A 12378-nucleotide genomic window follows, 5' to 3' on the forward strand; every position below is an offset into this window, starting at 1 on the left:
TGTTGCAGACGTTCTTGGCGCCAAAAAATATTTAGTCAGTTGTGGGCGTCATACTTGGCGCCAGATTTTTGATATTATTTGACCTTATTTCATTTTGCTTCTGGTTTCCAGAGGCTTATTTTGTTTGCATTTTTCCCATTCCTGAAACTGTCCTATAAGGAAATTGATAATTTTGCTTTATATGTTATTTTTTCTATTACATATTGCAAGATGACTCAATCTGACCCTGTCTCAGAATCTACTACTGGAATCTTGCTGCCTGATGTCGGTTCTACCAAAGCGAAGTGCATTTGTTGCAAACATGTGGTAACTGTTCCTCCGGCTGTAGTTTGCGTTAGTTGTGATGATAAACTTTCAAATGCAGACAATATTTCCATTAGTAGTAATCCATTACCTGTTGTTGTTCCTTCAACATCTAATGTTCAGGATATTCCTGTTAATGTGAGAGAATTTGTTTATAATTCCATTCAGAAGGCTTTGTCCGTCATACCACCTTCTAATAAACGTAAAAGGTCTTTTAAAACTTCTCATAAATTTGATGAATTTTTAAATAACCGACAGCATTCTGATGTATCTATCTCTGATGAGGATCTATCTGGTTCAGAAGATTCTGCCTCAGATATTGACACTGACAAATCTTCATACTTATTTAAAATGGAGTATATTCGTTCCTTATTAAAAGAGGTGTTGATTGCATTAGATATGGAGGAGACTAGTCCTCTTGATATTAAAATCAGTAAACGTTTAAATTCGGTTTTTAAACCTCATGTAGTTATTCCAGAGGTTTTTCCAGTTCCTGATGCTATTTCAGATGTAATTTCTAGGGAATGGAATAGATTGGGTACTTCTTTTACTCCTCCTTCAAGGTTTAAGAAACTGTATCCTTTGCCGACTGATAAATTGGAGTTTTGGGAAAAGATCCCCAAAGTTGATGGGGCCATCTCTACTCTTGCAAAACGTACTACTATTCCTATGGCAGATAGTACTTCTTTTAAAGATCCTTTAGATAGGAAACTTGAATCTTATCTAAGGAAGGCTTATTTATGTTCAGGTCATCTTCTTTGGCCCGCTATTTCTTTGGCTGATGTTGCAGCTGCTTCAACTTTTTGGTTGGAAACATTAGCACAACAAGTACCAGATCATAATGTGTATAGCATTGTTAAGCTAATTCAACATGCTAATCATTTCATTTGTGATGCCATTTTTGATATCATTAGAATTGATGTCAGATATGTCTTTAGCTATTTTAGCTAGAAGAGCTTTATGGCTTACATCTTGGAATGCTGATATGACTTCTAAGTCAATGTTGCTATCTCTTTCCAAGGTAATAAATTATTAGGTCCTCAGTTGGATTTTATTTTAACTGTCACTGGGGGGAAGGGAGCTTTTTTGCCTCAGGATAAAAAAATCTTAAGGGTAAATTTAGGGCTGCTAACCGTTTTCGTTCTTTCGTCAAAATAAGGAACAGAAACCTGACCCTTCCCCTAAGGGAACGGTTTCCAATTGGAAGCCTTCTCCAGTCTTTAATAAATCCAAGCCATTTAAAAAATCAAAATCAGCCCCCAAGTCCGCATGAAGATGCGGCCCTCATTCCAGCACAGATGGTAGGGGGCAGACTAAGATTTTACAAGGATGTTTGGATCAATTCAATCCAAAATCATTGGATTCAGAACATTGTTTCTCAAGGGTACAGAATAGGTTTCAAAGTAAGACCGCCTGTGAGAAGTTTCTTTCTCTCACACATTCCAGTGAACCCAGTAAAGGCTCAGGCTTTCCTGAAGTGTGTTTCAGACCTGGAGTTATCTGGGGTAATTGTGCCAGTTCCTTTTCAGGAACGGGGTCTGGGGTTTTATTCAAATCTGTTCATTGTTCCAAAGAAGAATTCTTTCAGACCAGTTCTGGATCTAAAAATTTTGAATCGTTATGTAAGAATACCAACATTCAAGATGGTGACTATAAGGACTATTCTGCCTTTTGTTCAGCAAGGGCATTATATGCCCACAATAGACTTACAGTATGCATATCTTCATATTCCGATTAATCCAGATCACTATCGGTTCCTGAGATTATCTTTTCTAGACAAGCATTACCAATTTGTTGCTCTTCCTTTTGGCCTAGCAACAGCTCCAAGGATCTTTTCAAAGGTTCTCGGTGCCCTACTCTCTGTAATCAAAGAGCGGGGTATTGCGGTGTTTCCTTATTTGGATGATATCTTGGTACTTGCTCAGTCTTTACATTCTGCAGAATCTCACACGAATCAACTAGTGTTGTTTCTTCAAAGACATGGTTGGAGGATCAATTTACCAAAAAGTTCCTTGATTCCTCAGACAAGGGTAACCTTTTTAGGATTCCAAGGTCTCTAACAGACAAAAGACGTCTGAATTTGGTTTCAGCTTGTCGGACCTTCAGTTTCAATCATTCCCTTCAGTAGCTATGTGCATGGAGGTTTTAGGTCTCATAACTGCGGCATCGGACGCGATCCCCTTTGCTCGTTTTCACATGAGACCTCTTCAGCTTTGTATGCTGAGCCAATAGTGCAGGGATTATACAAAGATATCACAATTAATATCCTTAAATCCCAATATTCAACTATCTCTGACTTGGTGGTTAGATCACCATTGTTTAGTTCAAGGGGCCTCTTTTGTTCGTCCAGCCTGGACTGTGATCACAACAGATGCGAGTCTTTCAGGTTGGGGAGCTGTTTGGGGATCTCTGACAGCGCAGGGGGTTTGGAAATCTCAAGAGGCGAGATTACCAATCAATATTTTGGAACTCTGTGCGATTCTCAGAGCTCTTCAGTTTTGGCCTCTTTTGAAGAGAGAATAGTTTATTTGTTTTCAGACAGACAATGTCACAACCGTTTCGTATGTCAATCATCAAGGTGGGACTCACAGTCCTCAAGCTATGAAAGAAGTGTCTCGGATACTTGCATGGGCGGAATCCAGCTCCTGTCTAATTTCTGCGGTCCATATTCCAGGTATAGACAATTGGGAAGCGGATTATCTCAGTCGCCAGACTTTACATCCGGGAGAGTGGTCTCTTCACTCAGATGTGTTTTTTCAGATTGTTCAGATGTGGGGGCTTCCAGAAATAGATCTGATGGCTTCTCATCTAAACGGGAAACTTCCCAAGTATCTGTCCAGGTCCAGTGGATGCGTTGACACTTCCTTGGAGTTATCAACCTGCTTATATCTTTCTGCCTCTAGTTCTTCTTCCAAGAGTGATTTCCAAAATCATAATGGAGTGTTCGTTTGTACTGCTGGTGGCTCCAGCATGGCCACACAGGTTTTGGTATGCGGATCTTGTTAGGATGTCCAGTTGCCAACCTTGGCCACTTCCGTTAAGGCCAGACCTATCTCAAGGCCCATTTTTCCATCAGGATCTCAAATCATTAAATTTGAAGGTATGGAGATTGAACGCTTAGTGCTTAGTCATAGAGGTTTCTCTGACTCAGTGATTAATACTATGTTGCAGGCTGTGTCTAGAAAGATTTATTATCGAGTTTGGAAGACTTACATTTCATGGTGTTCTCATAAATTCTCTTGGCATTCTTTTAGAATTCCTAGAATTTTACAGTTTCTTCAGGATGGTTTAGAATAGGGTTTGTCTGCAAGTTCCTTGAAAGGACAAATCTCTGCTCGTTCTGTTCCACAGAAAAATTGCTAATCTTGTTTTGTACAGGCTTTGGTTCGTATCAAGCCTGTCATTAAGTAAATTTCTCCTCCTTGGAGTCTTAATTTAGTTTTGAAGGCTTTACAGGCTCCTCCGTTTGAGCCTATGCATTCTCTGGACATTAAATTACTTTCTTGGAAAGTATTGTTCCTTTTGGCTATCTCTTCTGCTAGAAGAGTTTCTGAATTATCTGCTCTTTCTTGTGAGTCTCCTTTTCTGATTTTTCATCAGGATAAGGCGGTTTTGCGGACTTCATTTACATTTTTACCTAAAGTTGTGAATTCCAACAACATTAGTAGAGAAATTGTTGTCCCTTCATTGTGTCCTAATCCTAAAAATTCTCTGGATGTGGTAAGCGCTTTGAAATATTATATTGAAGCTTCTAAAGATTTCAGAAAGTCTTCTAGTCTATTTGTTATCTTTTCTGGTTCTAGGAAAGGTCAGAAGGCTTCTGCCATTTCTTTGGCATCTTGGTTAAAGCTTTTGATTCATTATGCTTATTTGGAGTCGGGTAATTTGGAGTCCCCGCCTCAGAGGATTACGGCTCATTCTACTAGGTCAGTTTCCACTTCCTGGGCTTTTAAGAATGAAGCTTCTGTTGATCAGATTTGCAAAGCATCAACGTGGTCTTCTTTGCATACTTTTACTAAATTCTACCATTTTGATGTTTTCTCTTCTTCAGAAGCAGTTTTTGGTAAAAAAGTACTTCAGGCAGCTGTTTCAGTTTGATTCTTCTGCTTATAATTTCAGTTTTTTTCATTATAAAGATTAAAACTTTTGATTTGGGTTGTGGATTAATTTTTCAGCGGAATTGTCTGTCTTTATTTTTATCCCTCCCTCTCTAGTGACTCTTCCGTGGAGTTCCACATCTTGGGTATTTGCTATCCCATATGTCACTAGCTCATGGACTCTTGCCAATTACATGAAAGAAAACATAATTTATGTAAGAATTTACCTGATAAATTCATTTCTTTCATATTGGCAAGAGTCCATGAGACCCATCCTTTTTATGGTGGTTATGATTTTTTTGTATAAAGCACAATTATTCCAATTCCTTGTTGATGCTTTCGCTCCTTTCTTATCACCCCACTTCTTGGCTATTCGGTAAACTGAATTGTGGGTGTGGTGGGGGTTGTATTTATAGGCATTTTGAGGTTTGGGAAGCTTTGCCCCCTCCTGGTAGGAATGTATATCCCATACGTCACTAGCTCATAGACTCTTGCCAATATGAAAGAAATGAATTTATCAGGTAAATTCTTACATAAATTATGTTTTTGCTCGATTCTATTTGAGAGCCCTGCAGTTATGCATGTTCAGACAATGGAACGGAGATCATTAAGATCTGTCTCAGAGTGTAGATCTGGATCAGTTGACAAGAGACTCTCTCGTGGTGGGTTTCTCAGGATCATCTGTCTCAGGGCACATGCTTCTGTAGATCCTCCTGGGTGATTGTGACCACGGATGCAAGCCTGCTAGGCTGGGACTTGTTAAAGGCGCAGGGACTATGAACTCGGGAGGCGTCTGCTTTCCCCATTAACATCTTGGAGTTGAGAGGGATCTACAATGCTCTGATGGCTTGACCTCAATTGTCCTTAGCTCGGTTTATCAGGTTCCAATCGGACAACATCACCTCCGTGGCTTACATCAACCACCAGGGAGGAACTCTGAGTTCTTTAGCCATGAATGAGGTGGCTCGGATTATTTTATGGTTGAAGACTCACAATTGTTTATCTGCCATCCACATTCTAGGAGTGGACAACTGGGACACGGATTTCTTGAGCAGACAGATATTTCATCCCGGGGAGTGGGCTCTCCATCCGTAGATGTTCTCCAGGTTAAACCTCAAGTGGGGGGTGCCGGAGTTGGATCTGATGGCGTCTCGGCAGAACGCCAAGCTTCCAAGGGTACAGTTCAAGGTCCAGATCCTCAGGCTGCTCTAATAGATGCTCTGGAGGTTCCTTGGGATTTCGGTCTAGCATACCCGTTTCCTCCGGTTGCGCTCCTTCCACGAGTCATTGCTCATATCAAACAGGAGAGAGTGTCAGTAATTCTAATAGCTCCTGCATGGCCTCACAGGATTTGGTATACAGACCTAGTGAAGATGTCATCTCTTCCACCTTGGAGGCTACCTCTGAGGAAGGACCTCCTAACTCAGGGTCCATTCCTCCATCCAAATCTGGTTTCTCTGAAGCTGACTGCTTAGAGATTGAATGCTTAGTTCTGGCTATGAGTGGGTTTTGTCATTGATACTATGATTCAGGCTGGCAAGCCTGTTACTCGTCAAATTTATTATAAGGTATGGCGTAAATACCTTTTTATTGGTGCAAATCAAAGAGCTACTCTTGGAGTAGGATCAGGATTCCTAGAATTTTGTCTTTTCTCCAGGAAGGTCTGGAGAAAGGGTTGTCGGTCAGATTTCTGCACTATCCTTTTACATTAACGTCTGGCGGATGTGCCAGATGTTCAATCTTTTTGTCAGGCCCCTGGTCAGAATCAGGCCTGTGTTTAAACCTGTTGCTCATTCTTGGAGCCTTAACTTTGTTCTTAAAGTTTTGCAACAGGGTCCGTTTGAGCCAATGCATTCCATAGATATTAATCTGTTATCTTGGAAGGTTTTGTTTCTTAAGGCTGTCTCTACTGCTCGGAGAGTTTCGGAACTCTTGGCTTTGCAGTGTGATTCGTCTTCCCTTATCTTTCATGCAGATAAGGCGGTTCTTCGTACCAAATTGGGGTTTCTCCCTAAAGTGGTTTTGGTTAGAAATAATAATCAGGAAATTATTGTTCCATCTCTCTGTCCTAATCCTATACGTATGTGGTGAGTGCTCTAAAATTCAGTCTACAGGCTACTAAGGATTTTCGCCAGTCCTCTGCCCTGTTTGTTTCGCTGGAAAGTGTAAGGGTTAGGCTACTGCTACTTCTATTTCCCTCTGGTTGAGAAGTATGATTGATTTGTTTTGCTTATGAGACTGCTGGACAGAGAGAGAATTACAGCTCATTCCACTAGGGCTGTTTCATCTTCGTGGGCTTTCAAAAATGAAGCTTCTGTGCAACAGATTTGCAAAGCTGCAACTTGATCCTCTCTGCATACTTTTTCCAAATTCTACAAATTTTATACTTTTTCCTCGGCTGAAGCTTCCTTTGGGAGAAAAGTTCTTCAAATTTTTGGTGCCTTCTGTTTAGGCCTGCCTGTCTTGTTCTCCCTCCCTATTCATTCCGTGTCAACTAGCTTGGGTATTGGTTCCCACTAGTAATTGGAATGATGATGTAGACTCTCCATGTCTTAGGAAAGAAAAAAAAAATATGCTTACCTGATAAATTTTTCTCTTTCCGGACATGAGTCCTCAACCCCACCCTTTTTAGATTAGACAGTAATATTTTTTACAAACCGCAGGAACCTCTACATCTTTCTGTTAACTTTTTTCCATTTCCCTTCGGCTGAATGACTGGGGGTTATGGATAAGGGAAGTGACACTTAACAGCTTTGCTGTACTGCTCCTGCTGGCCAGGAGTAAATATCCCACTAGTAATTGGAATGACATTGTGGACGCTCTATGTCCGGAAAGAAATTTATCAGGTAAGCATAAATTTTGTTTTTACCTCTCTGATTACCTTGTATCTAAGCTTTTGCAGACGGCCCCCTTCCTTAATTTTTTGACAGACTTTAATTTCAGGCAATTTGTGCTGACTCTTAAATAGCATTGTGCTCATGCCCTTGAAGTTATCTTTATGGAATACATGAACTGACACCCTCTAGCTGTGAAAAACTCAAATGCATTCAGATAAGAGGTGGCCTTCAGGGGATTAGAAATTAGCATATGAGTCTATCTAGGTTTAGCTTTCATATAAGAATACCAAGCGAGTAAAGCAAATTTGATTAAAAAAGTATATTGGAAAATTGTTTAAAATTACATGCCCTATCTGAATCATGAAAGTTTAATTTGGACTTTACTGTCCCTTTAAATCAAAGTGAAAATAAAAAGAAACTGCTTGTGTGAAAAAAAGGCAAACAACCTTATTTTCTTGCAAAATGATCACTTATTCTCAGTATAGTTGCTGCCCTCAGAGTGGAGAGCTGAGGTTGAGAATTTGTTACATTCTGCCTATTCTGAGCATGGGCAAAACTGACTTTCTGTTTCTCTTGAATTCAATAAACAGCTCTAGAAAATTTTACATTAAGCTATATATTCCAGTAGAGACCCTTGCCCCTTTTGGAGCTGTGACAGGAAATTATGTAATAAAAAATAAAAGGCAAAACCATTTTAAAATGAAGAATACATATTGCAATTTTTTTTTTTTTTTTTTTAGTATAACCCACTGCTTAGTGCTTTTTTATTACAACAATGACAGACTGTTTTACATCCCTTTTAATTATGGAATATACTTATGGATACTTAAAGGGACAGTTTATATACTTATTGATAAGGGACATTTTAAACAACTTTCTATTTAACTCCATTAACAAATATGCTTTGTTCTCTTGGTTTCCTTTTTTTAAGTTGTAAAGCTAGGTAGGCTGATAGCAGCTTAGGAGCATGCCAAATGTATAGCTTTCTATGGCAGCAGTGTTTGCAGCTATGTATAACATTGCTATAAACATTTCTGAAAACACTGTCAGATGGCTAAAGGCACGTTCACTCCTGACTTCACCTATGATTATTCTTTAAAGGGACAGGAAACCCCAACATTTTCTTTCATGATTTATACAATTTTAAACAACTTTTCAATTTACTTCTATTATCAAATCGGCTTCATTCTTTTGTCATCCTTTGCTGAAGGAACAGCACTGCAATACTGACAGCTAACTGAACACATCTAGTTAGCCAATCGCAAGAGACACATTTGTGCTGGCACCAATAGCATCTAGCTCCCACTAGTATAGGATATGTGCAAGAGAACAAATCACATTTAAAAATAGCAGTAAATATAAGTGTCTTAAAATTGCATACTCTATCTTAATCATGCAAGTTTAATTTTGACATTCCTATCCCTTTAAATAAAGGATTCCAAAAAATTTATATAAATGAATTACAAAGTTGTTTAAAATACCATGTTCTATATAATCCATTCAAGTTTAAAAGTACACTAATACATTGTGCAAGGATAGAACGAAGGTTATTCCCCTCCTTACTCTAGTCATGGGTGCTACCATGTTGAAATCTGTATTTCACTAAATTTCAGTGCTTACCTGTTTGCACATGTGCAACTCTCCTTCAGATGCCTGAACTGTAACCTAGGTTCCATAATGGCATAATGTTACTACCTATATAATTGCCCCCTCCTCTAATTTTAATTTTAACTGGAACAACTTTCAGACACATGGCAGACCCTGCAGGCCTAACCCTATAACACATGTCCTTAAAAGGATATGAAACCCAATTTTTTTTCTTTATAATTCAGATAGAGCATGCAATTTTAATCAACTCTCTAATTTATTCCTATTATCAATTTTCTTTGTTCTCTAGGTATCTTTATTTGAAAAGCAGTTGTTTTTTGGTCTCTGGATTTATTTTTAACAAAAAATTGCAGAAAGCAGAGACCTTAAAAGTCAGATGTTGTATTAGTGCAATAAATGTATTTAATTAGTCCTCTGTATGAGACAAATATGCATGTTGGCAAATGCATAATTACCATTATACAGAATATAAAATATATTGTACTAAGTGTACTTACTAAATAATCTAGGGGTTCACGAGTAACTCAAATTAATAAAAAGTGCAATAAAGAACTCTCCTTCCATCTTTTTAAGAGGTACTGTATTGTGACATTTTGGGGAGGACCTTCTCCTTCCTCAGAGGAAGGGTAGAGTCCTCCCCAAGATGTAGCTATACAACACCACTAAGTGCTTTATTGCACTATTATGTATGTGTTTTATATATGCAGCATTCTCCCCAGGGTATATTTAGTGTGCACACTAACCGGCTGATTTTACTAACCACCTAGCTAAACTTTAAGGCAATATTAAGATAAAATTATTTCAATATTTGTTTCGCAAATCATAAAATTAGTTAAATGATACAATCAGTTTTGTCTTTGGATAGCCTTAGTAACATTTATAAACGCAGAAAAGTTTGTCATATTAAAATGCCCCTACCCGGCTACCACTTGGCTGGCAACTTTTTCTTTTTTTTTTTAATGTAAGCTACATATTATAACTGGACTGTTGGCCGTTTTGTTAAGGCTTAACAATGCTCTGATTGTTCCTTGCATCAAAGGACCTTATTTACAGTTGTAATCACATCTGTTGAATATATTGCGGTTTACTTCCTACAATGAGATTTTGCTATTGCAATTTTGCTATTGATATTGCAAAATTACTTTCCTTACATACCGCTAATGTCCCTTAAAGGGACAGTCTAGTCAAAATTGAACTTTCATGATTCAGATATGGCATGTAATTTTAAACAACTTTCCATTTTACGTTTATTGCCACATTTGCTTTGTTCTTGGTATTCTTTGTTGAAAATTAAACTGTTAGGCTCATATTCTAATTTCGAAGCTCTTGAAGCCCGCCTCTAATCGCAGTGCATTTTGACAGTTTTTCACTGCTACAAAGCCCTCTTTCATGTGTACCATATAGATAACATTGGGCTCACTCCTGTGGAGTTATTTATAAGTCAGCACTGATTGGCTAAAATTAATGTCTGTCAAAATGACTGAAATAAAGGGGCAGTGTGCAGAGGCGTAGATAGAAGGTAATCACAGAGGTGTGAAGTATATTGTTTATGCATATCTGAGTAATGGGTAATAAAGGGATTATCTATCTTTTTAAACAATAAAAAGGCTTAGAAATTGGCATATGAGCTTACCTAGGTTTAGCTTTCAACAAAGAATACCAAAGAAGAAAGCAAATTTGATGGTAAAAAGTAAATTGGAATCATCTGACTAGACTAGACTGTCCTTTTAAGACTTTTGCAGTTATAAATGAATAGCTCACACTCAAATAGTGTAGAATACGGCCCTAAAAAATAAATTCTGCTGTGATTTATATAATAACACTGAGTTGAATAGGTCATACCATTTTTCTCTTTTAGGTCTGTAGTCTATCAACAAAGTTCAAAGGAATCAGCCACTTTGCAACCCTTTTTCACTCTGCAACTAGATATTCAGTCTGAAAAGATCCGCACCGTCCAAGAAGCACTGGAGAGTCTGGTGGCTCGAGAGTCTGTCCAGGGCTACACCACCAAAACCAAACAAGAGGTTAGCATAGACTTGACTTTCATAATCCTAATTTTTGTTTGTTTTAAATCTTCTACATGCATTTTAAAGGGACAAGCTGTTTTTTTCTTTCATCTGAAAAGGCATTTTAAAAGGTATTTTTTTTTTTTTTTTTAAATAGGAAGTTTCTGTACTGAGCAGAATTTTTTTTATGCATATCCAATGAGCAGTAAGGTCTTAAAACACAAATTGTACTTCCTGCTACTTCAAAGTCAAAATAAACAACTTTGTATCTTTATTTGCAAAAATACTTTTAACACCTTTTAAGATGTTTTTTTTTCTTCATATGCATAACACTCATTTCCTTCTTAATATAAGGAGAGTCCACTTCTTGATTCCTTACTGTTGGGAAATACTGAACCCGGCCACCAGGTGGAGGCAAAGACACCCCAGCCAAAGGCCCAAATTCCTCTCCCACTTCCCCTATCCCCCAGTCATTCTTTGCCTTTCGTCACAGGAGGATGGCAGAGAAGTGTCAAAAGATTTCCGCTTTGTTCCTCAGGAGGGATATATGCCTTTTTATATGGAACTGGAGTTTAAGTAGTCTTGTCAGTCTCTTAGTGAGAGCATTGATGAAAGTTAGTCTGGAGATGCAGGGAGTCTTTCTGCGAACCCATCCAGACTGCCTGCTAACTGCTCCTTAAGTAACCCGTGTTGACGAGTTTCACTGTCTGCTTTCTTCACTCAAGTCCATGTCAGGAGCGATGCTACAAGACTGTCACACTTGAGAGGCTGTGTTTCTGTTCCACAGCATGGATTCTGGTAAGATCGTTTACATTTTTACTTATGTTGAAATTGCTGAAGACAAGGTCACAGTGTGACTCCTTTTATCTTTATAGAATCATGGGTTAATATCTCCTGAGGGAGGTTATTGAACAGTGGGGATCAATCAAATGTGTTGCTTTGATTTTATGCTGCTTTATGTGTGAGATTTCTTTCTTTCTAATGACACGATGAGTCCACGGATCATCTAATTACTATTGGGAACACCACCCCTGCCCAGCAGGAGGCGGCAAAGAGCGCCACAGCAAAGCTGCCAAACATCACCTACCCTCCCTCCAACCCCAGTCATTCTCTTTGCCTACGTTTGAGCAAGGAAATGGTAAAGTTTAGGTGTTGGAAAGAAGATTCTTCAAGCAAGATTATTTTTATTTTTCAGCAGTGCAAGACTGTTCTGCTTTGTCCTAGGGTGTAGCCGTAGTCCATATCAGTCTCTTCAGTAGAGCAGTGGTGGCTTTCAAGCAATGGGAACTGGTGGGGTACAATCCTCACTGCACCTCCCATGTAGGTAATGCTGCCTTAATACTGAAAGCCTGAGTAAGATTACTCAGTCTTTCTCTGTTTCCACAGGTCCATGTGAGGGAGAGTACCTCTAAAACCTAGTGATCTGCCTTGCTGCCTGGCAGATTTCTGAGGTAAGTGCTGAGTTTATTTTTTCTGGATGGACTGCAGGAAAAATTGAGCACTTACCAGTTTAAAAGGGACACTAGA

The 12378-nt window shown here is 38.7% G+C and overlaps 1 protein-coding gene across 1 annotated transcript in view; it reads left to right on the top strand.

The window, feature by feature from the left end:
* USP10 (ubiquitin specific peptidase 10) overlaps nucleotides 1–12378 on the top strand; it is a gene marked incomplete in the record, with an annotated part of 485306 nt that overhangs the window by 354394 nt on the left and 118534 nt on the right. The window contains 1 exon segment of the mRNA XM_053700867.1: nucleotides 10704–10869. Coding sequence (XP_053556842.1) covers nucleotides 10704–10869 — 166 coding nt within the window.

The sequence above is a fragment of the Bombina bombina genome, chromosome 1 (assembly GCF_027579735.1).
Source record: "Bombina bombina isolate aBomBom1 chromosome 1, aBomBom1.pri, whole genome shotgun sequence".
NCBI classification, from domain to species: Eukaryota; Metazoa; Chordata; class Amphibia; order Anura; family Bombinatoridae; genus Bombina; species Bombina bombina.